General features: G+C 35.8%; 6 protein-coding genes across 9 annotated transcripts; 4 read left to right on the forward strand and 2 right to left on the reverse strand.

Annotated features, from left to right (window-relative positions):
* Positions 1-732: 732 nt before the first annotated feature.
* LOC124175551 lies at positions 733-8,569 on the forward strand. The gene is made up of 8 exons (XM_046555929.1): positions 733-1,184; positions 1,572-3,246; positions 3,332-3,566; positions 3,674-3,783; positions 3,861-4,107; positions 4,184-4,388; positions 4,779-4,980; positions 5,070-8,569. The coding sequence occupies exons 1-8, from the start codon at positions 964-966 to the stop codon at positions 6,594-6,596; spliced, it is 4,422 nt and encodes a 1,473-aa protein (XP_046411885.1). The 5' UTR covers positions 733-963; the 3' UTR covers positions 6,597-8,569.
* Positions 8,570-8,712: 143 nt separating this feature from the next.
* On the forward strand, positions 8,713-12,924 carry LOC124175554 (alanine--glyoxylate aminotransferase 2, mitochondrial). Its single transcript, XM_046555937.1, has 7 exons — positions 8,713-9,816; positions 9,913-10,097; positions 10,182-10,494; positions 10,833-11,036; positions 11,118-11,432; positions 11,774-12,025; positions 12,123-12,924. The coding sequence occupies exons 1-7, from the start codon at positions 9,697-9,699 to the stop codon at positions 12,258-12,260; spliced, it is 1,527 nt and encodes a 508-aa protein (XP_046411893.1). The 5' UTR covers positions 8,713-9,696; the 3' UTR covers positions 12,261-12,924.
* A 296-nt stretch (positions 12,925-13,220) lies between these two features.
* Positions 13,221-18,170, reverse strand: LOC124176676 (transmembrane protein 64). Its single transcript, XM_046558252.1, has 3 exons — positions 17,185-18,170; positions 16,751-16,912; positions 13,221-16,418 (listed from the first exon to the last, which is right to left on the reverse strand). Exons 1-3 carry the CDS (start codon positions 17,719-17,721, stop codon positions 16,254-16,256), a joined length of 864 nt encoding a protein of 287 aa, XP_046414208.1. The 5' UTR covers positions 17,722-18,170; the 3' UTR covers positions 13,221-16,253.
* Positions 18,171-18,217: 47 nt separating this feature from the next.
* Positions 18,218-23,151, forward strand: LOC124176671 (WEB family protein At4g27595, chloroplastic). Of its 4 annotated transcripts, XM_046558242.1 has the most exons (13): positions 18,218-18,573; positions 19,024-19,667; positions 19,742-20,290; positions 20,523-20,737; positions 20,854-21,016; positions 21,156-21,447; positions 21,515-21,747; positions 21,829-21,972; positions 22,048-22,212; positions 22,305-22,492; positions 22,575-22,719; positions 22,810-22,911; positions 23,015-23,151. In XM_046558242.1, the coding sequence occupies exons 1-12, from the start codon at positions 18,438-18,440 to the stop codon at positions 22,894-22,896; spliced, it is 2,961 nt and encodes a 986-aa protein (XP_046414198.1). In that variant the 5' UTR covers positions 18,218-18,437; the 3' UTR covers positions 22,897-22,911; positions 23,015-23,151. The 4 variants fall into 4 exon arrangements, with proteins under 4 accessions (XP_046414198.1, XP_046414197.1, XP_046414200.1 ...); XM_046558241.1 differs by lacking the exon at positions 23,015-23,151 and having other exon boundaries at positions 22,810-22,940; XM_046558244.1 differs by lacking the exon at positions 23,015-23,151 and having other exon boundaries at positions 22,305-22,462; positions 22,810-22,940.
* LOC124176678 lies at positions 22,975-24,117 on the reverse strand. Its single transcript, XM_046558254.1, has 5 exons — positions 23,867-24,117; positions 23,655-23,790; positions 23,437-23,551; positions 23,212-23,329; positions 22,975-23,116 (listed from the first exon to the last, which is right to left on the reverse strand). Exons 1-5 carry the CDS (start codon positions 24,009-24,011, stop codon positions 23,097-23,099), a joined length of 534 nt encoding a protein of 177 aa, XP_046414210.1. The 5' UTR covers positions 24,012-24,117; the 3' UTR covers positions 22,975-23,096.
* Positions 24,118-24,225: 108 nt separating this feature from the next.
* Positions 24,226-26,697, forward strand: LOC124176674 (chitobiosyldiphosphodolichol beta-mannosyltransferase). The gene is made up of 6 exons (XM_046558250.1): positions 24,226-24,591; positions 24,673-25,015; positions 25,092-25,342; positions 25,484-25,657; positions 25,740-25,854; positions 25,937-26,697. The coding sequence occupies exons 1-6, from the start codon at positions 24,282-24,284 to the stop codon at positions 26,145-26,147; spliced, it is 1,404 nt and encodes a 467-aa protein (XP_046414206.1). The 5' UTR covers positions 24,226-24,281; the 3' UTR covers positions 26,148-26,697.
* The last annotated feature ends 201 nt before the right edge of the window (positions 26,698-26,898 follow it).

A 26,898-nucleotide genomic window follows, 5' to 3' on the forward strand; every position in this document is an offset into this window, starting at 1 on the left:
AAATCCCGACAATTCAATTGTAAAGACCAGTTATTTTTCGTCAAAGTCCACGCAAATTCTTTTCAAACGAAATTATGCGTCAAAATATTTAAATCTTCGCCAAAAGTTGATCTGAGGTTAGGTCAGGGTATTCAATATACATATTTTTTGCAAGCACTCTTTCCCCGTTGATAAATTTTATTTCGATGCATTAGTCTCTTTTTTTTAACACAGACAACAGCAATTGTCGAATGAGATTCCACCGATCAATTAGTTTAGAATGCTTTAGAGTTATCCTAAAGTGAGATAGCGAATATGTGTGAAATATTTTTCGCCAAAAGTGCATGATAGCTCATGTTTCAGCGGATGTTTCAATTATTTTTACACCTTAATTTATTCTGAATGCAGTAGAGCCATATACTGCGTGAAGTAAGGAAGCTTATTATCATAAGGTGCTGTGATTTGAGTGGAATAACACGGTTGCGGTCTTGATTCAAAGATTTTTGAAATCCTCGTATCTCAATATCCAAATTAAACATGGCGTCCAAGAAAACACCAAAGCAGTTGGAACATGTTTAACATAGGATCATCGACAGTTTTTTTCTCAGAATGGATTCCACTCGTTCCTGAAAACGAAAAATCCTCTGCACTTCACGCGCTGCATTGTACAGAATACACAATGCCGTGGCAATAATAAAATGATAATAATAAAAATAAACACAGATATTGATGGATATCCAAGGCGCTTCGCTTGCCGCCAGAGAGCGTTCTGCACAAGGGTCGCCTCGCAGCCTTTGCTTGTGCCTCGTGCCCGATCGATACATCAGAACGCGTGGACGGTCGCAAGGCAAGACAGTGGGCGTCGGTGATGAAGGTGGTTGTGGTGGTGGTGTAGGACATCCCCATGGCATAAAGAGGATAGGTTGATATCGGTGCGCGTCCTTAACTTTTTTGGCTTTAATCCTTATGGACTAGGATGTAGTTATGCCCAAAAACAGTACGAGGCATGCGATAGAATCAGGAACAAAACGTTCTCACGTTCGACCAACGGTGCGGGCGCCTCCGGCCGAGAATAAACATTATCGAAGTATACACATCGGTGTTGTCAACGGGAAACGATGGATCCAACTAAAAAAACGTCTCCGACTTGGCACTGACGAGGACCTAGCCGGACATTTGTTGGATTTAGGTGAATCGGCGCAGAGGTACGTAGAAAATTGTCACTATTCCAGTGCCTTTCAATGTCAATCCTTCACGGCATCTAACCCTCGTTGCGTTACAGGGATAGCTGTCACTCCGGCCGTTGCTTTCAGTGCGAAAGCAATGGCTGGCGGCGAAACGTCAAACGGGGATTCCCCGAATCCCCATATTTCTTGCCATCTACTGCAGGATACTATTTTCTTTCATTGAACAAATCAGTATTATGTACAGGCACGATTATCCCAATATCCCAATCGACTCAGAATCGGTGCACACTGTGTTGTGCTAAACGATATTTGTCCTGTTTATATGAATGAAAAGCATAAATCTTGTTTAGTTAATCATTGAAATTTTATTTATTCACTACTGACATCAATCTTCGCTTTTCTAAGGCTAAACAAAAGATGTCAGAATGGATTAGACTGGAAAGCAGATTGTGAAGATGAAGGAAACAGACCTAAATCTGTTGCCGTGGAAAATGAGGCTGACGAAGGTGAAGAGCCGTTGCGTCGAAGTCCTCGCAAGCAGTTGCTGCTGCCAGTGCCAGAGGCACAGTCATCTGTGCCAAAAACTGACAAAGTACCAGAGGCTGAAGCAGAATCGGAAACGTTGGAAAGCTTGAGCAAAGTACATGTTAGAAGGAGCTCCAGGAATAAACACCACAAAAGTAAAACCAAACACCATAAAGTCAAGCGTAGGAAGAGGAAACATTTGAAAGTATCGGATAATACTGCGGTAGAATTAGAAGAAGAATGTGTGGCACCTGAGCTTGTGACGCATCACAAGAGTCATGAAGACTCTATCGAAAAAAGAGAGAAAAGAATTAGCGACAATGACACAGACACCTCCGCTAGTCACAAGGGGAACTCTGGAAAAGCCGAAGAACCTGAATTGCACGTAGATGTAGACAAGCCAAAGACTGAAGATGTAGATAAAGTTAGACTTGCTGAATGTGTACAGGGGACTGTAAACGGTTTTGACAATGCTCCTGAGGACAAAGAAATTTTGTGCAAAGAGACAGGAGTTGCTGATGCTGCAGTTTTAAAAGTTGAGAAGAATGAGGGTAGTCAAATTGCAAATGATGAAGATGAAAAGCTACCAGCTGTAAGCACAAGTAAACGAAAAACTGTAATTGGGTTCAAAGAAGCCATACAAGATTTGAGCAGGATGAAAAAGTCTGAAGAATTGAATAATTCAGACACAGATATGACTGGTGACAAAGTTGGTGACGATAATACACCTCAACTATCAAAGGTGGATAATATTCCAGATGAGCGAAAGTTGAGAAAGAAAAGAAAAAGAATTAGGTATGAAGCTGATCGAGATTGTAAAGATATAAAAAGTGTATCGGATGATGTCACAGATGAACATGTGCATAAGCATCGTAAAAGAAAACACAAACACACAGGCGAGCATAAGAATAAGAAACACCACGATGTTCGCAAGGCCCCTCAAAATGGAATTATTGTTCCTGATAAAAGTGTCATGCCCATATCTGTTATAGAAGATGCAACTCCAGTCGTCCCTGAAAGCATACTGATGGAAAATAACTCGGAAATCTCTTTGACTGAACCGCAGAGAGTAGCAATAAAAATAAAGCTTTGTCAAGAGTGTAACAGTCGGCATTTACAGGACGCCTGCCCATTGCTCAAGCCTCAGTATACCATTTTAGATTCTACCACATATGCTAATTGGTTAAATAAGCATGTGGATAATCCAGAAGTTCAGAAGACAGTCTGCTGCAAAGATCCGATGTCTGAAGGCTATGACAAACCACCTGATGATGGTTTTGAATCTGATGACGACCAAATGAACTCGGAGCAATCTAAACAGAGGATAAAAGTAGAAAGTGAAGAAAAGCAGCTGATCTTTGACAAAGATAGACCAATCTATGCCAGAGACTCCCTGCCAGAGTGTTTAGAACTGAAAGTAACCAGTCACGACCATGGGCTTGGGGTTTACGCTAAGAGTCGACTACCAATGTATTCCAGACTTGGACCTCTTGTTGGTATACCAGTTAAAGAAATGGACATACCTGATGACTTCTCAATGAGACATATTTGGGAGGTTAAAAAACTTTAACTTTCTTTTTACCCGCATAGTTAGTTTTCTCAGCTTATTCCTCACTGAGTTTTATTTTGCTTTCTTGCAGATGGAGCACAATGGTAAGACCTCGTATATCAGTACTACAGACCCATTGAGGAGTAATTGGGTTCGATATATGAGGCCAGCAGATACCAAGGAAGAAAGAAGTGTTATTGTTGTGGGCAAAGAAGGAGAGCTTCATTTGATCACTACGCAGAATATTTCTCCTGGGACGGAATTGACCTACTGGGCTGATTCTCAATCGTCTGCTTGGACGCGGAAAAATAAAATGGACAAAACTAGTAAGTAAAACCACATCTCCACTGTGACTTACTATACTTGGAATAATTTACACAAATAATATAGAAATTTTCATGCAATAATGTAGAAATTTCTATATTATATGCAGATTGCGGAGGTTGTAATCTGAACTTTGCTCATCCTATTTACTATCGGCTGCATTGCTGCATCTTTCATGATACCAATTACAGTCTTACGATAAGAAAATATCACTGCAAGGTAAAAAGAAATCTGTTTGAATATTGTGTCAAAAAGTTTGCTATGTAGTGACTTTCACAAAATCATATTTTAATCAGGTTTGTGGAGCTGCTGTTTTGGGAAAAGATAACATAATGAAACATGCGGCCGAGCTACATGCAGGTCGTGGAGCTTACCAATGCCAATATTGTAAAAAATTTTTCTTGAGACTCAATTACTTAGAAATGCATCGAACATATGGGTGTTCCCAAAACCCGCAGAGAGCAAGGCCACTTTGCGATTTTTGCGGCCGGAAATTCTGCCAGCCACAGAAATTGAAAGTACACATCAAAAGGATGCACAGTGGTAGGATTATTTTCAAGTGTTATGAAGTTTTATTTTGTATTGTCTCTAAATCTCATTCATTTTCTGCTCTGTGCAGATATGTCGGAAGTGCTTAGAGAATTTCAGTGCAAATTGTGTTTAAAACTACTCGGATCGCGAGCAGCTCTGCAGCGTCATATGAAAGAGGTCCATCACAAAGACGTTATTGGTGCAGCTACTTGTGATCGTTGCGGAAAGATGTTTCAGAACAAGAGTAATCTTAAGATCCACATGCTGACCCACAGTGGCGTCAAGCCTTTTAAGTATGTTAATTTATCAACTGCAATGCTATATCGATTGTTTGCTTAATCAAAGTTTTTACGGCTCTAGGCCCAATCCTCGAACAAAATCCCCCCTGTAGAAATTCTCGTTGAAAAAACGCCCCTGGATAAGTCCTCCCTGCAGAATTTATTCGAACATTTTGATTTGATTTAATTTAATTTAATTTATTTTATATATGTATATATTTTTTTTCAACAGGGTCGATTTTAAACGAGGGTATTTTATACTGGAAATGTTATTGGGGAGGTTTTGTTCGGGGCAAATATATTCAGGGAGATTTAGACTAGCCACCAGTTTTTACTGTTTTCACGATCAATACACCATATATTCTAGTCCGGTAAAATGACTGCTATTTTCGGTTCAATTTTCAGGTGCAAAGAAAATAGTTGTAAAGCTGCTTTCACCACTAAACAGTGTTTACAATTTCATTACAAGAAAGTGCATGGGCTGACTGAAGAAATGATGCCCAAGATTGAACGCTCTGTCGCATATACATTTGACGCATATAGTGGAGGTCTTATAGAAGACACGGGCCGAGGAAAGACGCCCAGATTAAGCCGACAAAGTTCCCAGGTAAAGTTTCTGAGATACTGTGCATATGCAGATGCTGGTCAAGGGACTTTCAAAGCAAGCAGTGAAAGTATTTGTATTTTTTCATTTAGGATAACAGCAACAGTTTGCCGTCATTAGATGAATGCAGCTCAGAAAGTAGCTCGAAAGCAGAAGTACCAATAAAACTTACACAACCCGAATCTGTTGAGTATCAAAACAATGAAGATGATCCACCAGCAAAGGATGAGTTCGAGCATGATAATCATCAGCCATCCTCACCCCAGTCCAGTACACTGCATATAGTAGACAGCATAGAATCAAATGTTGAAAATATTCGACCCGAAACGGATTTGTATACAACCGCAAGGCTGCAAAGTAAAGGGAGTAAAAAATGGATGGGTGAATTCAACACGCCGACGACTTCAGAAATACCAGCTCAGCCTCAGTCTTCGTCTGCCCCACAAGACGTTTACGAATTTGAAGACAGGAAAGAAGAGGGGAAAATAACACAAACCCTGATCGATGAGTCTAAACTAGGATTGAATGTATATAGGCGAACGGAAAGCTCGAATGCTAGCTTGCTGGTAGAAGCAGCACTTGATGCAGCAGAAAGAGATATCGGAGCTGTTTCTAGTCCAATATTAGAAGATAATGACAGAGATACCAATCTATATTCAATTTCAACGCACTTACATTCGCCTATGCCTCAGAGATCTCCAGATACTCATTTGGATTCTTACATTCAGCAACAAGAGCTCATGTCGCCTACCCCAACTCCAGACAATCGTCATACACCACCGAGCCATTTACACATGGATTATCATTTGCATAGACCTGTGGATTATATGAACGCAAGGACTCACAACATGGAACAGTATTTACACCATGAAGATTTGCCGCGAGTAACGTCCCCAAACAATTATATTCATGTCCAAGACTTAGTGTCACCAGCTGCAACACCAAATCCAAGATACCAGGACGTGCATCATCACCAAGTTCCCACAGATAATTTATCGAGCGATGAAGGTGATTCCGTAGCTCAAAATTTGAGTCTATCCGTTAAAGAGAAGGATCCTCTACAATTGGATCTATCCACTTCTTATAAATATGACACAATAGAATCAGACTTCGGAAGAGAGAGAACCAATTTTGAGCCCCTTGTACTAAACAGCAGTGAACTGCAGGGGTTGGACATGTCGGCTCGAGGATTTCACCACAGTTTTGGTGCTCAGGTACAAAATGTTCGTTACCACCATCATCTTTACGAAATTACTGAAAGACAGAGCGTTGATCTCAGCAGAACGGGAGGCTACTCGATGTCCCCACCACCTCCGCCACCATCTTATCCACATAATGATGTTCTCAGAGTAGTTAGTCTAGATTTAACTCCAGGTGGACGACACAGTATAGACTTGAGTCTGTCTAGGTCTCATCACTTGCATGGAACTGGAACAAGATTGCTCACTAGCCCTCAACCATCGAGTGTTTCGAACTCGCATGTTGTGCCTGATACGATAGATGGCCGAATTATGTCGCCACCACCTCCACCCCCTGGATACAATCCAACTTACCCCGTTAGTCCAGCCCCGTATCATCCACCAAGACCCGGATATCATCATTACTCTGGATATTATTGATTTTTAAATCTTTTTTATTACGCTTTCAAAATCAAGTAGTTATTTTTGGAGAAAAAACTCAGTATTTAAGAAATCGCGATGATTATTGAATTAATACAAAATGAAGACCATTTCGAAAGACATTGTGATAATTTCCATTAAGATCATTAGGATCTTTTCCAATTTACAGAATTACTTTCACTACATATGAAACGAGGCAACAGAATCTTATTCCGATGAATATAAAAATATTGTAATCAGATATGATCCTGAACCCCGGATCAATGTTTGAAGCACTAGTAGACTTCTGGTTTGTAATATTAGTTACAGTGAATCTATATTGAATCTCTACTTCAAAAATTGTAAACGTTGTGCAAAAAGTAGTTTGCAGTAACTGCGCCTCACAATTTGTGACGTATGATACGGTCAGTGATACGTTTAGATTGATACACTTGATAACCAGTTGAAAAAAGTTGTTATCTAGCTTTTAGCATATATTCTTCTATTTAGAATATGTAATCTTGATATACACGGCTGTCTGGAGTTAACAAGTACACATGTAAATTTTATTAGATTACGAGTCTAATCTATTTATAATTTTTCCATGGTTGTAAATTCCATGTTGAAATTTCTTCTAGTCAAAGTTATAATTGATGCAATTTTTCAATACATGACACAGGAGTTTTGAAGTTTAGTAATTTGTATTAATTATAAACATTCAGAACGTTTTACGGCAGTGCATAGGTAACTTTTAGTGTATAACAGTACATTAATTACTAGATAAAATAGGTCTAAGGTTGATACAAATATTTGCATGATTTTAACTGAAGTTCAAACCCTTCGAAAACTTCTATACACAAATTTACAAGTGAGGTTTCTATTTTTCACATTTTCTGCTTACTACCAAAGAAAATAATTTATGGCAATAATTGGTGAGTGACACTAATTTGGTTTCAGTAACTCTAGAAAGAATCCAAAAATTGTTCACATCAGAGGAACTTGTGCAAATTCTATCAAGTAATCCATTTACCTTTGATCACTGCCCCATCAATAGTTAATATAACTCACTCAATGGAAGTACATAAAATTATCAAAATACCGTCAATTATAGTTATTCGCTATTTAAATTATTTACCATTAATAGAAATGGTATTTGAGTAAGTAAATATTATATTCTTTCATTTTCTTACTCAAATTTTGAATGCTCTCTTCTAAAATTTGCAATATGGTAGAATTCATATTCTGGGGTCGAGCTACTAGTTTTATTAGTAGAAATTAGAACTGAATTCTAAATATTTCATTTGTTGCAATTATTCGCAGTTAGGATCCAGTTTATATACGATTTCGAGAATCTACATTTCTGCCAACTTAATTGTACTTATTTGTAGAAATGATATTTATTGAAGCGAATTCTCTTCGTCTCAGTACCCATTGATTCTTATCTGTCAACACCAAAGATTTAAAATATTGTAACGTGTGTGCCAAATTATATTGCAAGGCATCTGTTATTACTATGTTTCTTAATTACCAATGGAGTTATTCTGTAACTTTTAGAATCAGTGTAAAAATATCACCCTTATACACCTTGTTTAAAAATATGCTGTTATTTTATGATTGTCAGGACCAGTATTGGAAATTGTTAAATTTTATTTTTCACTGTTTTGTATATAACCATTAGCATTCTACTAAACATACCTACCTATACCATTGTGATATGATTTTGTGATTTTATAATAATGTTATGGATATACTTTTAGTATATCTAGACATCTATTACTTTAAGGATAACTCCATGAATTCTCTCAAGTGTGATATTATTTATTTGTTAATTTATCTAATAGCAGTATGTGAATCTTATTTAATCAATTGTATTCTGTATATTGTGCATATAACATTAGATTAATTAAAGAGTGAAAATTTAAGATATTACTTCTAGAAAAAAACACAAATACAAAAAAAAAAACACTCAAATGAATAATGTTTACGAGTACAAAGTGTGGCACAGGATATATTTATATCAGGATTGATAATTTTAAGACATATACAAAAGAAAATATTGATAAACCTTACATTATGATGATTACACAGAAAAAAAATCTTATTCCTCCCAATAATAGTATTTCTTAATGTGAAATGATCAGTTCGATTAAGATAAGAGAGATGATGTATCTCATAAAAGCCTAAAATACCGCTTTTTTAAAAACCATATTCAATGAAAGTTCAGCAAGACAACATGTCTAATATCATCAGTCATTTTATTAAGCATCTAATTATTTTGATTTTTCGTCTTATGTTTGCCTTAATGAAAATTTTTTTTGTACGGTTTTTATTCTGTAATCAATGAAAACATTGATTATTACTCTAATTTGGATAAATTATAAGAATGGAACAAATATAAATTACATACTCGCGAGAAATAAGCTATCAAAAAATTGAACCTCTGGATATTATATGCAGCAAACATAAATTTGACCTACGTATCGAATCGTTCAGTGATTATCTTATGATATATTATTGACAGATAATTTATTGTAATCTAACTATCTCGAAACTAACATATTTTTGTACAGATTTAATTTTCAATTTATGTGCAAAAAGAATCGAAACAATTTTCGAGCATGTGCGAATGTAAGCTTGGTAAACAAAAAAGCAAAAAATTTATTCTCAAAAAGGAAATAATAAACTGCTAACTATCAACGTTCAGTACGTCACTAATTTTGGTCTCAATTCTTGAACACGTTATTATTTATCTATTGTAGATACACATTATCAGTATACGTGTACTAACTCGTTTACCTCGATTAATATGACCTCTTATAAGGTATACGTATTTTACACTTGTGCCTGTAATACAATAGAAGGTCTTGACACTTTCGTACGTAAATGGTCTGATGCACAATTATGCAGCAGTTAACATTAATGACCTTTCCAAGTCTGGTTTGAAGCTTAATGCCAGTCTACAGTATGCACATACAGATTATGGGTAATGACCTAACTGCTTGACTTGTCAACAAGTACTCTAGTTCGAAAGTGGCTTTCAGTTAAGACGGAGCTCATCTGATTACGGGAAGCAAATATTTGATGTTTTAAGTTGTTGCAGGTCTACGGAACATTAGTAATTATGATTGCTAGAAGAATTTTTATAGATTGGCGTACATCGCAATGGATTCACATTCGCAGACTGAGCTCTTCACGAATACCAGAAATGCCAGCATGTGATCATCAACCTTCTGTGTACCATGTAAAGTCACCTAAACCTTTGTATTAGCTTATCAAATTTAGAGAGTTGCCCACAGATACGAATGTGATATTAATGAATTACTATTCCATTCCGCAGGGTGAAAGCTATGATGTTGTGAAGAAGGTAATTTCCTCCCACGTTGCACCCTGTCAGGTTCCTTTCTACAAGAAACCGCTCCTGATCTACGAAGGATATGGTCAGTGGCTCTGGGACCATGAGGGAAAGAGATATCTTGATATGTTTGCTGGTGTAGCTACAGTCTCTATCGGACATTGTCATCCGTAAGTTACCCTCACTGATTCCTACTTAAGTATTAAAATCACTTTTATCACATTGGGAGTTAACGAGTTAACTTTTGGAAACAGAAAAGTGGTATCTGCGGCGTCGCATCAAATGAGATGCCTTGGACACACGACACCGATTTATATGCAGCCTCGCTTACACGAGTATGTGACAAAATTGTTGGAAAAACTCCCGGAAGACTTGTCAGTTGTTTACTTGGTCAACAGTGGCTCTGAAGCAACGGAGCTCGCCTTTCTGATGGCTCGTCTTCACACCGGTGCTTATGACATCATTTCCTTGAAAAATTCCTATCATGGTGGTAGCCAAGCAGCAGCAGCCTCTACCGCAATGTCAACCTGGAGATATCCCGTGCCTCCACCTGCTGGATACATCCATGTTGGTACCTTTTCCAGTTTGGATTCAGATTCCCGTTTGGACTTTATAATATATTGAGAATAATCCCAATTTCTTTGCTGCATATCCAAATACTGTGAGCGGTAAGTTAGTTATAGTTAACATGGGGCACATTAGCAGCGTTACAAACCCTAATGTTAGTGTGCTTTCTGCTGTTAATGATATAATCAAATTACTTTCAATTGTTCAATAAGCAAGCAGTTTCTCCATTTGCACATTCCAATTAACGCTCCAGCTTTCTGCAGCACAGTATTAGTTGATAATCATTCATATGAATAGCAAATTATTTTCATGATGTGTTTGATATTTTTTTGTTATAGGTCACAAACCCTGATGTCTATCGTGGTCCTTGGGGTGGATCAAGGTGTCGGGATAGCCCACTTGCACTTGGTCAGAGAAAATGCGAATGTGATGATGGAAATTGCGCTGCCTCTGATAAATACCTTGAAAAGTTAGAAGATATTTTCAGATTCAGCCTTCCAAATAACGGTCGAGTTGCTGCTTTCATAGCAGAGAGTATACAGGTGAGAATTATTGTAATAATGTAGCTATACACATACAAAGCACTACTGCCGCTATAAACCTAATTGCATTGTGGGTTAAAGGGTATTGGTGGAACTGTGCAATATCCTAGAACATACTTGCGTAAAGCTTACGATCTCATCCATCACCATGGTGGTGTCTGCATTGCCGATGAAGTGCAAACTGGATTTGGTCGGACAGGAGGAAATTTCTGGGGATTCGAAGGTCATGGGGTTCAACCCGATATTGTAACCATGGGAAAGGGTATAGGAAATGGTTTTCCTATGGGCGCAGTTGTTACTAAACCAGAAATTGCCAGCAGTCTGAAGAAAGCTCTTCACTTCAACACTTTTGGTGGTAATCCAGTGGCCTGCGCCATAGGATCCGCAGTATTAAATGTCAGTATAAATTCACAACTGAATTCCATTGTGATATTATGTATTAGTAATCAACTTGCCTGAAGCATAATGGATTTATTTTAATTACAAATTTAAGCAGTTTAGGCCTATTCGAATGTATTATTCACATCCGAGTTCACAAGGTCTGAAAGTCTGTGTCCGGGTTATGCAGGCCTTGAATGGGAGCGAAAAAAATGCAGTTGTTATTTCGCTTGACCTCCAAAATGATTGATTCATTTGTTTATTCGAAACAAACAAAATTCAAGCCTGTTTTAAAGGGATCCAAAGTAAGTGTCATCTACTTAAGGTAAGCTCATCGTTTTTTTTTCTGCATGTCACAGGTCATTGCGGAAGAAAAACTCCAAGAAAACGCGCTGCAAGTGGGGACTTATTTGATCGAAAGATTGGGGGCTTTACAATTGGATCATCCCTCGATAATTGGAGATGTAAGGGGGAAAGGTTTAATGATTGGCGTTGAATTAATTTGCAATCCAGAAACTAGAAAGCCACTGCCAGTGCCCCAAATGCTCAATTTATTTGAAGATATTAAAGATATGGGTGTGCTTGTTGGGAAAGGTGGACTTTACGCGAATGTGAGTTACATTATTTATTTTAATTCACATTTCACTTTCATAGGAAAGGAAATGAATTTTATTGTGAAAATTATTCGAATGACATGCATTTTTATAGGTACTGAGAATAAAACCCCCAATGTGCATCACAAAAGCGGATGCAGATTTCACAGTTGAAGTAATAAATCGAGCAATTAAGAAATCTAAACTTCAAAATTGGCAAAATAAGGAGTATGTATTTTGTAGCGGTATATGATAATCACACTGGTTATGCAAAATTTTTTTATGTGGTTCTTTAATTTTTTTAAAATAATTTTTCATCCTAGAAACTAATTTATCATATTTGTATTAGTTTGCTGTATCTTTTATAAAAAATTTTACCTGCTCAATATTTACATTAACATTGAAAAAGACAGTAAAAAATAAGATTAGTAACAAAATATTTTATTATTTCATAAGCATATATACGTACAATTTGGGTAACACTGAAAACACAATACACATTTCAATTATCAATTAATTTGCCGAGAAAGGCATTTTATAACTTTTTAAAAATAAATAATTATATGATTAAATTTAACTGTGAGTGAACGTTTTATGTTTCGAATATCCACCACAGTGAAAATATTTTACTCATACTAAACCTGACAGTTAACAAATATGCTACATGTGATACGTATATTATATATACATAAAATCCATTGTATATTCCAATTGATTTGCATAGTTACTGCTTAAGCGGTGCAATTTAAATAATGTACATATTTCATTAGTGGGTTTCGAAATTGACGCTACGAAAGCAGACCTACCATATATGTATATTAGGGTGTTCAAAAAAAAAATTTTTTTCTTGGAATCAGGTTAATTTTCATTTAGGTCTAACAAAACGCCTTATAAAATTTGAGCTCTTAATATTAACATTAAGAGCTCATAAGTATAACACAGGAAAAATGGTTTTTGCTCTTTCTGATTTTTATAACTAGGTAACATGCGTAGGACAAAAAATTCACAGACATATTTTTATAGGGAATTGAACGCTCTACAAAAAAGGCTTTTTATCATTTTATGATACTGTTTCAAAAGTTATTTAAGGTTAAATAATTTTTATGGAAAATAGAAAAGTGCGATGCACAACCTCTTAATGCTAATATTAAGAGCTCAAATTTTATAAGGCGTATTTTTATACCTATACGAAACTTTTGAACCCGTTTCCACGAGAAAATATATATTTTTTTTTTCTCAACAATAATATATACCTATGCTAATGATTTTCCTTTTTTTTTTTTAGTGAGAAAATCTACACATATGTAAATGTGTAGATCAGAAATACGTATTTTATATTGACAATAGATGAATCGAGTACAAGCAATTATTTAAAACTTATTAATACATTAACGCGTATGCTATTTATTGTGATCATACAACTGTATATTGGATTTTCTTTTTTTTTTTATCGACTCAGAGAACAAACTAAATCTGATCATTGGGAGATTTTTACTTTTTTATTATATCATGTCAATTTCTAATCTGAAAAACTGAACGAATAGTCAAAAATAAGACTTTTTGGAAGCCCAAAATGTTGGAATAAGTATGTATAAATTCAGAGATATCACAACTTTTGAAAATGCATAAAATCATCATTTCACTAAAACAATACGGTTATAAGAAGACATATAAAATTTAATAGGGTTTTCTAGTCTATAAATTTTCAGAAAATTGATATTTTTTTGCATATTATTGTAGCTACCTCTTTTAAGCATATTTTGACCCAAAGCCAATGAGGGATTTACAAAATTTGAGAAGGTTATGAGCACTTGAGTGAAACAATGCATGATGTATGCTTCAATAGAGCCAAGTTCAAGGCTAGAAAGATCAGCCTATGAGAAAGTTACGAATGCGGCGTAAGGCCTCTTGGATGCTCGAGGAATCGCCGATTAAGGGTAAGGAAAATTTCCATTTTATCTGATACAAAAAGGAACGTGAAAACCAAGGTCAAAATTTTAAACGCATTAACTTTAAATACGTTTATTTCGAAACTACATTTTTCAACCTGATTGTCACAAAATCACGAGTTCTGTTAAATCCACCGACTTCAAATTTAGTATGGACCTTCAATATCTATCTCTCTATAGCCTGGACTTCAAAAATAACCAAATTATTATTATTACTATGTCTAAAAAATAGAAAACTTAAAAAAATACAGTGCAAAATTAAATTTCCCTTCAGACAGTCGGCATTTCTCTAATTTTTTTTTTTTCTCTTTGGTCCCGGTCATGACATTCTTATTGATCAAGAAAATTGTTTTCATTTCTCTTTCGGATGAATGGGAGCACTGAAATCATGTCAACTGTCGCAACCCGTTTTTTGTTCATGGTCATATATTTAGAGGCCCATAACTTTTTTAATATTTATTTTTTTAAAGCAATTTTTTTTTGATTGGTTCTTGCAGCATCAATAAAAATGAATGGTAAATATGCAAATTTTTTATATTAACAAACCCGAAAAACCATCCATAATTTAAGCCTCTAGACTAGAATACCCTCTCAATTTGACAGAGTTGCACCACATTCATTGAAAAATAATTATTGCTATCGGATCCTATTTTTCTTCAAGGGTCTCGATCCTTCTTCAATAATCATACATACAGCTAATCCATATATTACTGCTATAAATAATAATCAGCATAATCTTTCTATCTCTTATACAAATTGTTTTTCAAGATGAAGTTGTTTAGCAATCAAAATATAACAGATTCCACGATCACAAAGTACAAACAGTGATCAACTTTTGATTCGTTATATTTATAGCTTGAACTGTATGTACAAGAGAATTTAAGTGTGTGTAACCAATCAAATACATATTTTTTATTATAAAATAATTTCAAATATGCATATCTGAAAAAATAACGCTGACACCATAGAATACTACACATAATAGCGAAAGTTTATAACTAATGAGGGAAAACTATTGCAGGTCCAATTAATATACCAAAACTATTTTTACGGTGTCACTTATGATGTATACTAAACGATAATGTAATGGGTATAAGATAAGATTTCGCCTCAATAGTATAAATGTATCCTGTAAATTATATTAACATCTGTCATAAAACTGCGAATTAGTCATAGTATATGCTCAAGAGAGATCCAATCCTGCAAATATTGCCGGGTTATGATATATCACTATTTATTTTGATACTGGTTCCGGTAATTACTTAATTACTGTTGAATTATTTTAATCACTTCAATGTGACAAAAAACCTGTGTCTTTTCACAGACTCATAAGCATTTGAATAAACAGTATTTACATAATATTTATAGCAAATGGTGAAGAGATCGAAATAAGGAATTTATAAATGAAGAAAAAGCGTTAGTAAATGCAAATTCATTTCTTTTGGATCAATATGTATAACATGACAACAAAAAAAAAACCATAAATCAATAAATTTATGTTACACCTGTGTAATGTAAATTGGGAGTTTAGCTATTTCATCAGTCGGTGTATAGAAAATTGTCGATTAACAAACGCCCATTTACACCATCAGTAAAGTTTGGCACATATTTTAGAAATATTTGTAGAACATACTTTGAGAATTTGGAGATCATGTCGCCAAAAAATTCATTTAAGTTTTCATATTTTATTGGGTATTGTACTTAAAAATTATTTGTAAAATGTGATTGTAACCTTATTTATCGGCTCTGATGACATGGCTTTTGTTGTTCAATGATCGGTATCTGAATATGTAATGAACTCAAAATCCTGAAAGCTTTTGCCATTGCGTTAGAATCTCGTTTGTTCAGAATCTTAGATTATTATCATTGTTAATCACTTGTGTTTCCATTCTTAATATCCACCATTACCTACCTAACCACTGTCCCTATATTAATTCTCTAAAATCTTTATTCTGTATAATACAGATATCACGTTATGACATTTCTACTTATTTTCATTTTCAAGGACAGTGCAAGTTACGTTGATTTTCTCGTACTGACTTTGTTACGAGCTAAATGCTTATGCAGTAACAATATGTACATAATGTTTTCCAAAAAATCGTAAGACATTTGTACATAAAACAAAAGCTCTCTTACTATAATATCTTATGACAGCATGTATGTGGCATACATATTGTAAGATTTCAAATATTTCTCCAAAATGGAAGAGATTACCTATTTTGAAAGTAATGCAATCTGTAAATTATGAAAACTTAGCAGATTTAAAATTACCTTGAAATAGTACTTGACTTTTATGATTAAGCGATGAAATTCGATAGAACCATTTTTGAATCTGGAAGAGTTTCAAGAAGAAAATGCGGAGTATCAGCCATTGATGCCAGGTCAGCTTCCAGCAATGCTAATTGTAATTCTCGGCGTGCCTTCTGTACTATGTAAACCATCAGCGAAACACCAATGAGAATCTAAGAAATAAGTAATGGATATAAAATTTTATTTAAAATTTTAGTTTTTAGTCATATAAAATAGAACTTTGTATCGGTTGAGTTAAAAAAGTTGCCAAATGTTGCAAGTATTTCATTGTGCTAGAATTTCAATACAGCAAATCTCAATTGGATTTTATTAATGTTGAAGGTTGACAGAACAACAGATTTTATGTGTATTCATCAGAGCAGTTAGATAGTTAAAGAGCAAAACACAGGTCCCAACTTTGACACGATTCAATTTAAAATTACTACTCAGCTGTTCAAGTTAAAAAAAGTTGTCAACAATGGACACTTAAAAACATGGTCATTACCTGGAAGCAAAATACTGTGTATCCTGTGGCTGCAGTGGATCTATCCTCAAGCACATCCTGCATAGATCTTAAACTACTTCCCAAATAAACATTTATCAACTGAGCAGGAAGTAGGCCAAGCGCACTAGCTAGGTGATATTGAAACCCGGTAATATTGCTTACCTGGAAAAAAGTTTATGGAATAGTGAAAGGTAGTAATCGCAATATCACCATTTGTTAAACTAAACCGCTAAATATAAATAATTTTAGAAGAGAATCACAATTTATTCTGAACTTCATTAAAATTGCTGCACGTCCCAATGGATTGATGTTATGGGTCGATCAGTCAAGCAAGCATAGACTTAACATGTCAGTCTTATCTTGAGTAAACGAAATGTGAGTTGTGATGATCTGAGCAATTTATAAGGCTTTACCTTTATCGGACTTGGGCTTACCGCAAATATGGTGTTTTGAAGGCCAAATGGAATTGGCGTGAGCCGGGCAAAAAGGACAACTTTAAATGCCTGAGGGCCCGATATTACTCGTAGGATTGCTCTCGCTGTGTCGCTCTGGAGTAGAGCTCCGATCGGCAGCCTTGAAGACAACGCACCTAGTGTGCCGTGGGCAATGGCTATGCCTAAATTTGCTGCCAGTATAACCATAGTTATGCCCTTTATAATGCCGAACAAGTAGCCACTGGCGACTATTAGAAACAAGTAGCCGATGACTATGGGAAATGAGACAATAGTGAACAGGCCAATGAAAATAATCGTGACAAGCCAAGGGTTTTGGTGTTCTATCCAATAGAGTAGTATTTTTATATAGTCGCGACATATGAAAACTATTGCTCCAAGAAAAGCTAGCGTCGCAACTGTGATTAGTATGTAGCACAGAGAATTTGAGTTCAAGCAATTGCAACGTATCGTATTGCTGTGCGAGTTTTTAAACGTTCTTACTCCACTGTCACCACTTTCAATGCTAATTACATCCATCTTAACTGGGTTTTCCTCTTACTACTTATTTATCCTTTGCTTGTCTATTTATATTTGTTCACTTTGATTGCACGTATATTTAGTTGATGTGAAATTTGTTCGAGGTCTAGCCGGTAACTTGACACGTATTTAAATTCAATACTAAATGTCTTTGACTGTAATATTTACTGTTTCCTTGTGCGAGTAAAGTAACTCTTTCGTAACTCCGCGGTTCGCCATTGCAGCAATGATTTGTATTGTAACTTATTCTTGGAGGATGAAGACGTCAGATAGAATGGTCTAACCTCGAAAACGGGCTCTGCATTGTTCAGGTTTTATGTATGTACGGTTTAAGCCGACAATCCCATCGGACTTTGGCGACACCCTATCAAATTTGTAGGTAAACAATTAAATGAGGTATAGCTAACGATTCATTCGATCAGAGGGGATACCAACTCCACCCACACACACGCCTGCCGCGAATACGACAAACACCGATTGCTGTTGTATGATACCAGCTGATGGTCATCAAACAAGCGAAGGAAGGGCGTGGGGGAAAGGGCAACATCACGGTTGTCATGGAAACCTGTAAGAGACGCTGAGTACAACACAACACGTCATGTCATACATTGGGATTGAGCTGTCAGACGGCGGACCTGCCGGGCTCGGAGTTTTGAGCTAAGTTGAAACGGCCGAACAAACGTGTGTCTGCATCAGACGTAGACGTCTCACCGAAAATGGATGCCCTGGACGACCTGGAGGACGATTTATTTGGGACGTTATTAGGGAGGAAAAATTCTTCTGCTGGACCAGAAATTTCGAAATCTAACACACAAGCCACTTCTGGTATAAAGAAGAAAGTTGTGTTTCATGGTTCGCTTTTAACTTTTAATTTACGTATTATTTCCGTGTAGAAAAATTGTTTGTCTTATAGTAGTTGTTCATCCACAACGATTAATTTTTTACGGATGTAATTTGGACAATGAATGGAACGTATTTCAATTAACCTATGTTGTTTAATTATTATGTATCAAAGAGCTAAAGATATGCAACCTTTCATAGTTTAATTTAATTTAATTATACTGAAACAAACAACAGTTCTTGTTGCATAATTATTGCATAATTAATCAATTAGCATTCCAGTTGACTAGACACATGACATTCCCTTGATAAATCTTAATTAAAGGTAGCGTAGTTTGGTTGTGTTGCTAATAATGTCTCATCCGTTATTATGATTTTATTCAAGATGTGTATTGTGGATAGAAAAAATAGCCACATGTATGACTTCATAAAAAGTATTTCTTGATTATATTCTATTTACAGACTTTAATGAAGATGATCCATTAGGGGATCTGCTCTCAGAGGAGGAAGACTCCCAGCCCAATACTGGTGCCAATATAAAAGGAAGTATCATGTCAGATTTATTTGGTATAAAAGGAAATGATGCTTTGGAATCAAACACTCACCAAAACAAATCTCAACCGAAGATAATTTCATCAGTCGACAATGTAGCAGCAGCAGCTGACAAATTATCAGCAAAGTCAGGTGATCAGAGTGGACCATCAATTTCTGCTCCAACTGAAATCACTCAGGAGATACACAAAGCTATCCCCCTTCCACGAAGTAATATACTTACCAATAATGCAGTAGCAACCAGCACTACTGATAGATCTGGTAAAGCTGGGGACAAGTCGAAAAAATCATATCTGATGGAGGATCTGTTTGGTAACAGAGAGAAGGATAAGGTTCCACTTAAAGATACGACTGTTGCCGGATTAGATATATCAGAGATTCAAAAAAAGTCTGAGCAGTTGTCAAAACCAAATTCCATAGGATACGCGCCTACCCTTTCTGCTCCCAGAGAATCTCGCAGAAGTAGGAGAAGCTCTGGCGGGATTATAGATCCTCTCGGGATGTTTTCTTCCCCAACTTTGGCATCCGAGACATCTACAGTACAGAATACCGAGGTAGGCACAGCATAGATTAGTAAGATCTGCATTGTAGAATGAATTACAATTTCATTCACCCATCACTACGTCAGGTAACCGCATCGAAATTGGATTACCCATCATCCTCTGGACTAAAGGATGCTAGAACGATAGTTGGTGAATCTGTTAAAAGCAATCCAGAGTTACCATCCGATGATTTACCTGAGTGGCTAGGTGGTTCGAAAAAGTTTAGCAAAAACGTTACGCTGGCCATAACTAAGTCTGGGGACAAAACTTTGAATACTGCTCACGCATTAGACACATCACGCGATCAAGGAGTTGAGAATCCTGAAGATCTTCCAGCTCAATCAAGCTTGGATCATTTACAAAATTATCCTGAACATTTGTCGTTGATGACCGGCATTCAATTCGATCAGCAGGCAACAACGTTATCCCTGCAACAACAGGAGCATGAGTTGAGGACAGCAGTGACGTTGTCTCGACAAAGTGAGCAGTTAAATAAGATGATTGAAAGCCAAAGAGGAAGGCTTAATGATCAAGAGAAACAGTTTAGTCTACTCATAAAACGTCAAATTGACCGACAAGAATTGCTTGAGGCACAAATGAAGGCACAGCAAGATCGTATAAATAGCCACCTTCAGGTACACATTATTATTTCCTTTTCTGTTCTTTTTGTTTTGAAATACAAAATTCAACTCTTTCACGAAATAAAAAACGAATGAAAACACTGTGTCCATTTTTTAGAAAAATGAATTTCGCAAAAAATGATGTAACTTTATCTACAACCTTCAACAGCTAAATAATTGCTTCAAGTGTTATATTTACATTTCGCATGATGTACATACATACATATCATACCTATTTTTATTTCAGGCATTGTTAGCACAACCTATTTCTGTCCCCTTCATGCCACCAACGATTCAGAATAACGATTTAAATAAAGGCAGTGATGAAAACAAAAAAGATCAGAACACATTAGAAGTAATTATTCGTAAATTAGAAACCGAGAAACTTGACTTTGAAAATATTATTGATAAATTAAAAGATCAGCATTCAAAAGAAATCAGAATAATTGAAGAGTCTTATATGTAAGTAATTTCATCATCACAAAATATTTCCAAATAATTTAAGCAAGCTGATAATGCTGTATGTCATAATTTAAATCAACCACACATTTATCACTTTGGTTGTTCTTTACTTCCAGGCGGCAAATAGAAATAATGAATCAAGGATCAGTGAGATTAGAGAAGCGCTTGCGCCAGGATGTAGAATCGGCAGAAGCTGATTATGGGGCTAAAATACAGAAGATGAAAGAAGAGCAAGAAAGTCTGAAAATAGCACATGGTGAGGAATTAGAAAACCTTAAGGTACAATGCTAATCTCACATAAAAATTTGGACTTGTGACTAATATTTTTTTACACCACTTATTGTCACTTATGTAATAATAAATGTAATAGTAATTGTGCTTTTTGTAAAATTTTAACGAATTATGTGAATTTTTACAGATGGAACACATAAAACAAATACAAGAAATAAGAAACCAGCAACATCGTAATATACAGCTGGTACAAAATGAGTATATAGAAACTATTCAAAACATCAGTAAGGCCAAAGAGATTGAACAACAAACTATAAATAGTGCCACCATTCAGACTGCAGCTCTTAGTGATACACTGCAAGTCATGAAAAATACAATTAGTGAGATTGAGGAGTTGAAAATTAAACTCGAAAATAGTATGGATGAAAGTAACAAAGCCAAGGAATATATTCTAAAGCAGCATATTGACGAAATAAAAGGTACAGATCGAGTGACCTACACACTTCAATGTATCGCTAATATTGACCTGGATTATTAATATTTTAGATTTGAAAGAGCATTTAAAGAAACAACATGAAGCTCTAGAAGTAGATCGTAAGGACTTGGCTGAAGCCCTGCGGCATTTGGATGATGGAACTGTACGTTTGATATCTGAATTTGATAAACATACTAAGGAAAATTTAGAGGCTGAAAACAGACTTAAAAGTAGAGAGGAAACACTTATTCGGGACAGAGAGTTGCTGGACCAGCATATTCAGTGGGAGCGCAATCATATACAAGTAAGTCATCCAAGTGTATCAAGAAAATATATCTACATGTATTTCCAACAGTACGGTGATAACATTTTTCTTGATTCAAAGGTAATGAAAGAAACATGGATCAGAGAACAGGAGCGCCAGATTAAGCAACTCTCTGAAGAACGGAATAGCATCGCAACAGAGAGAGCAAGACTAGAAACAATTCAGAGATTAAAATTCGACAACGACGATGTAACCAAAGCTGAGGTAGGTATCGATATTTATTGCTTATTACATGTGCAAATTGTACAGTAATAAAGATATTTTGCTTAACTCTGGCAGCTTGAGGCTACTCTTTGCACAGCACGTGATGCCACTAATTTGGCCAACCGAGAAAGGCAGAAATGGAGAGAGAGGCTAAACGAACTTCAGATAGAAAAACAGAAGATCAAGGAAAAAGAAAATGCTTTAACACTCCGTGCCAGAGAACTCGAAGATTTGACTCAGGTTATAAACTGGACTATACTTAATTGCTTGTCATATGTAGAACCGCTTGGTAACTTAATGGTATAATAATGTATTCTATTTTTGCTTTCCAGTCTGCTTTAGAAAAACGAGAAGAAGGTCTTAGAGCATTGAAAGAAGCTCACCATCTTGATGAACAGCACAAGGCATACTTTGGTCAGCTACAAATGCAATCAGAAGCATTGGCACAAAGAGAAAACAAACTTGCAGCTGAAAAATTAGCTTTGGCAAGGTATATACGGATTTTGGGGCTAGAAAAAATTTGGTGCTTGCATTTTGGCTTCTCACCTTCTTGTTTTTGAGTCATTATCAATTGATAAAAACTCATATTGTTTCCTTATTAGAGAAAGATTGGCATTGAGGATGAATCAACCAGAGAAACCTGAGAAAGATACAGGCGGGTCAGAGTTCCATACTGAACAGCACTCTCAATATGCCTTGCAATTCAACAATTTTCATGATTCCCAAATAATTACAACACATTTTAAGGTAATATACAAAAAAGGCAATTAGTATTTGTCTTCGTTCAAATTGTATATGGAGAAATGTCTTCACATATATGATACGTCTCATTTTCAGGACATCGTAGATCCACGTTTGGTGCTATTAAAGTTAGGTTTGGATAACGAGCTAGACGTGACTGATGACTGTCTAGGAACTGTGTAAAATATTGGTCAATAGGTGAATAAATACAAAATCTATAAGAACCCTAGTAATTATAGGTTTTGCTTTGACGAGTCAACATTTCAATAAGATATAATCATGTATTATCCATTTGTTACAGTTGGCCAAGTTGTTATAAAAGTATAAAAAACTGTTGTAAAATTATGTAATTATGCAGCATCACACTTTCAATCTTTCTTCATCTACAAGCCTGGATCCTCATCTGAAATGTATTAAAATATTTTGCTTGTGTCCGACCTGATTATAAGCTGTATGAACCATTCAGTGTTTTTAAAGCATGGTAGTAATAACACTCACCGCAAGGGAGAAGGCAGTGGTTTGTTATTATCTCCGTGTTCTCCCTAAATGTTCCTACTTGATCAACGCGAATTTTACACCGGCTCAATTCTTGATTCACAGACTCACCATATGTGTTCTAAGTGAAAATACAGATGTAACACCAAGTCAATTTTGCATGTAAAATACTCTTTTGACAAGCAGAAATGCTTTTTCATTAGATATAAACAAAGATATACGACTTACAATTTTCTTATAGATTTGGTTTACGTCTACTTCATTTTCTGGCTCAATAGATTTTTGAATTTCCGAAAATTTGTTGACAAAATTAATGGCGTCAGATACGAAGTTGATAGCTTCTCTAGAAAATTGAGTGAACAAGTAGAAGCTGTATTGTGACAGGTTTAGAGTTACTTAATAATATACAATACAGGATTAATGTAAAATATAGTAGATTTACTGACTGTTTATATTTGTACGTAACTGGCAACTTAGGTGCATTGTCTTTTGAGCCATCAATGACTTTTTGCAATCCATGCTTCTGCATAACAATACTTTTTAAATTTTTATTAATATTCTCTTTGATTTGGAGCTGTCTGTCTGTAACATACGAAACGTCATTCATTTATTGCAAGTTCAAACGCATGATATAGGCACCTTATCTCGGGATAATCACCGTGTAAACTTTGCAGTTCCTTCAGTTTTACATTTTGTTCAATCTTGATAAGAGTCTCGCGATGCAAGTCATTGTCATTCTCTAACTCTCGGTGACGGCACAGCAAGTTTATCACTAAATCTGGATTTTGATCTGCGACTTCCATTTATATTATTTTCAACGATCATTCGATAATAATCAAGACACACGCTGGTCAAACTTAACCTATAAACTTCAAACAAAATTTGAATTCACATATGACCAACAAGCAATATACCTAATTGTAAGCACTGAAATGAGATGACAAGCGCCTGACAGGCTGGCCAATTTTTGTTTTTCCTAGGTTCCGAGCACTGAGTTACGACCAGTTGTCTCACAGCACTAATCTCAGTATTCTCAGTGTCTTACAGGCACAAGCACCTTGAACAAGTCAAGAATGCTGTCTATGGAGTATTTGTTAGAGTCATATTATTATTACTACTACAAATTTTGTACGGTATTAGTGTCAGCCTTGATTATTTTAATACTTTGGCTAGCGACTAGGAAAAAGACTAAAAATGTATGCGTTGTTGTGCTCGGAGACGTGGGCAGAAGTCCTCGAATGCAAAATCATGCGTTGTCCTTTGCAAAGGAAGGTTACGAGGTCGACGTGGTAGGCTACGCCGGTTCCGACCCGCTCACTGAACTTCGGGAACATCCTGAGGTCAAAATATGGTACATGAGGCCTGTTCCGAATTTGCCAGAGGGTACAGACATTTTTTACCATTTCCACTGCTCTTACACAAATTTGATGATTAATACTGTTACTTGATTTTGTTTTGCTGTAGGGCTACCTCGTTTGCTATCGTATGGAATAAAGGTGATCTGGCAATGCGTAACCCTTTTGGCAACTTTTTTCACGAAAAGACGTTCGAGTTATTTGATATTGCAAAATCCACCTGGCATACCGACCATTCCAATATGCTGGCTCTTCTGTACGTTGACCGGCGTTCAGTTCACTATAGATTGGCATAATTATGCTTATACTATACAGGCTCTGAATTCTGGGTCTGACGACATATTTGTTAAAGTAACAAGACGTGTTGAATTCTCATTTGGACGACAGGCAAAGAGTAATCTCTGCGTTAGTGAAGCAATGAGAGCAGATCTTCAGAATAGATGGAACATAAGGTAAATTCTTATTTGTAGTTTAATTATTGAGCAACTAGTCTTGCACTTATTTAATTTTTTAAAATTACAATTACAGAGCCAAGGTGTTGTATGATCGGCCGTCTGAAGAATTTCATAGTATTACTCTGGCTGAGAAACATCTGTTTCTATTGAAGTTGAGCAAAGTGTATGAACAGCTGTGTGGCCAAGATCAAAAATCAACAGCATTTACCGAAACTTTGGAAAATGGCGAGATTGCCCTTAGGAAAGAGAGGCCTGCCTTGATTGTTTCCAGCACTAGCTGGACACCAGACGAAGATTTTGAAATATTGATATCTGCTCTGCAAGGTATTATTTCATCCAGGTGTTTAAGGTTCCTTTGATTCGATGAACATTTTCTGAAACATGATACACCTGAAATAAAATATGTCGTTTGCTTTGGCTTGATAATAATTATTACCTATAACGGTTGAATTGTTTGTTTTTCAGAATACGAAACCAACTGTTTGAACCAGGTTCATGGTTTACCAGATATTATCTGTTTTATAACAGGGAAAGGACCTCTGAAAGAATTCTACAGGGCTATCATGGATCGGAAGAATTGGCGGCACATTACGGTCATCACACCTTGGCTGGAAAATACAGACTATCCCAAGCTCTTAGGTAAGCATTTAGAAAACTAAAATTTTCAGCAGTTTAATTTAACATGACCTCCACCCCTATAAAAAGCATTGCGTATATTTAGCTAGCGCTGACCTGGGGATCTGTCTTCATGTTTCTTCTAGTGGAATAGATTTGCCAATGAAATTAGTCGACATGTTTGGCAGTGGGCTTCCTGCATTTGCATATAACTATAAAGGGTGAGTTTTAGCTTCTCAATATGAAAAGTATGATGAGAATTTTCAGTTACTCATGTTCTTATTTATAAATCGTGTTTTATAGTTTGAACGAGTTATTGGTACACGATCGCAATGGCATGGTTTTTTCTGATAGCAAGGATCTGGCGCAGTTGTTGATAAAATGGTTTCAAAATTTCCCTGACAATGAAGAACAGCAGTTCAAGGATAAAAAATTCCGTGAGCAATTAAAGCTTTATCAAGAAGAACATTGGCATAATCATTGGTTGAAAAATGCAGCACCTCTTTTTACATAAATGAGTTATGTACTCGCCTTTTTATCAGCGAACATTACTTTCATTACAATTACGCTGAACGTATTTGTTTCTTTTGCAATTGAAGCAAATCATTCACCGCAAAGCGAAAAAAAAGGAACTGGTACGATTAATGCCAAACTTATCGCAGTTGTATAAGTAACTAATTATCGCTCAAGGTTGGTGTGTTTTCTATGAAATAATATGATTAGTTTACTATTAATAACCGAATTAACATTATAATTATGTCGAAGAAGTTCTATTTATTAGAAATGAAGTTATTCGACAAAAATTCTAGTGTACTACATACCTGTGATTTTTCTAACAATATATACAAAATAGTTTTTCAATGCCTTGGAGTATTGAGGCCTATTTTACACAAATACGTTAATATTGAAGAGCTGTGGGTGCGCAAATTTTTTTTATCGACCTTAATCTTAATTGCTTTAATCGTTGTTTTATTTCACAGAGTATAATCTCGTTTACTTAACTTTGCTTCAGTCCATATTAATTATTAATTTCGAATCAAATATATGTTACGTTTTATGTTGTATTTAGAACGTTTTATCCATTTTTATTTCCCCTATGTAATAAACAGCATCCATTGGAATACATAGTAATAGTGTATAGATGAGCAGACACGAACAGTAGCACCGTCTTGTTTCAAATATGAGTCCAGGTTTTTGATACTGCATATGACTGGAAGACTCTATTGACTTATATCCAGATGTCCCTTATTTAGGTATTATTATAA

The sequence above is a fragment of the Neodiprion fabricii genome, chromosome 2 (assembly GCF_021155785.1).
Source record: "Neodiprion fabricii isolate iyNeoFabr1 chromosome 2, iyNeoFabr1.1, whole genome shotgun sequence".
NCBI lineage: Eukaryota > Metazoa > Arthropoda > Insecta > Hymenoptera > Diprionidae > Neodiprion > Neodiprion fabricii.

What these genes read in the sequence shown, in the direction of transcription:
- LOC124175551 (XM_046555929.1), top strand. Translation starts at nt 964, where the DNA reads ATGCCCAAAAACAGTACGAGGCATGCGATAGAATCAGGAACAAAACGT. An exon ending in AAATAAAATGGACAAAACTA is followed by an intron (nt 3,567 to 3,673) that starts GTAAGTAAAACC and finishes TATTATATGCAG; the next exon opens with ATTGCGGAGGTTGTAATCTG. An exon ending in CATCAAAAGGATGCACAGTG is followed by an intron (nt 4,108 to 4,183) that starts GTAGGATTATTT and finishes TGCTCTGTGCAG; the next exon opens with ATATGTCGGAAGTGCTTAGA.
- LOC124176678 (XM_046558254.1), bottom strand. Translation starts at nt 24,011, where the DNA reads ATGGAAGTCGCAGATCAAAATCCAGATTTAGTGATAAACTTGCTGTGC. An exon ending in GGAACTGCAAAGTTTACACG is followed by an intron (nt 23,791 to 23,866) that starts GTGATTATCCCG and finishes CGTATGTTACAG; the next exon opens with ACAGACAGCTCCAAATCAAA. An exon ending in GTTACGTACAAATATAAACA is followed by an intron (nt 23,552 to 23,654) that starts GTCAGTAAATCT and finishes TCAATTTTCTAG; the next exon opens with AGAAGCTATCAACTTCGTAT.
- LOC124176676 (XM_046558252.1), bottom strand. Translation starts at nt 17,721, where the DNA reads ATGGATGTAATTAGCATTGAAAGTGGTGACAGTGGAGTAAGAACGTTT. An exon ending in TTCAAAACACCATATTTGCG is followed by an intron (nt 16,913 to 17,184) that starts GTAAGCCCAAGT and finishes ACTTTTTTCCAG; the next exon opens with GTAAGCAATATTACCGGGTT. An exon ending in ACACAGTATTTTGCTTCCAG is followed by an intron (nt 16,419 to 16,750) that starts GTAATGACCATG and finishes CTTATTTCTTAG; the next exon opens with ATTCTCATTGGTGTTTCGCT.
- LOC124175554 (XM_046555937.1), top strand. Translation starts at nt 9,697, where the DNA reads ATGATTGCTAGAAGAATTTTTATAGATTGGCGTACATCGCAATGGATT. An exon ending in CACCTGCTGGATACATCCAT is followed by an intron (nt 10,495 to 10,832) that starts GTTGGTACCTTT and finishes TTTTTGTTATAG; the next exon opens with GTCACAAACCCTGATGTCTA. An exon ending in TCATAGCAGAGAGTATACAG is followed by an intron (nt 11,037 to 11,117) that starts GTGAGAATTATT and finishes TGTGGGTTAAAG; the next exon opens with GGTATTGGTGGAACTGTGCA.
- LOC124176671 (XM_046558242.1), top strand. Translation starts at nt 18,438, where the DNA reads ATGGATGCCCTGGACGACCTGGAGGACGATTTATTTGGGACGTTATTA. An exon ending in GTATAAATAGCCACCTTCAG is followed by an intron (nt 20,291 to 20,522) that starts GTACACATTATT and finishes TTTTTATTTCAG; the next exon opens with GCATTGTTAGCACAACCTAT. An exon ending in AGGAATTAGAAAACCTTAAG is followed by an intron (nt 21,017 to 21,155) that starts GTACAATGCTAA and finishes GAATTTTTACAG; the next exon opens with ATGGAACACATAAAACAAAT.
- LOC124176674 (XM_046558250.1), top strand. Translation starts at nt 24,282, where the DNA reads ATGCTGTCTATGGAGTATTTGTTAGAGTCATATTATTATTACTACTAC. An exon ending in CAGAATAGATGGAACATAAG is followed by an intron (nt 25,016 to 25,091) that starts GTAAATTCTTAT and finishes TTACAATTACAG; the next exon opens with AGCCAAGGTGTTGTATGATC. An exon ending in ATTGATATCTGCTCTGCAAG is followed by an intron (nt 25,343 to 25,483) that starts GTATTATTTCAT and finishes TTTGTTTTTCAG; the next exon opens with AATACGAAACCAACTGTTTG.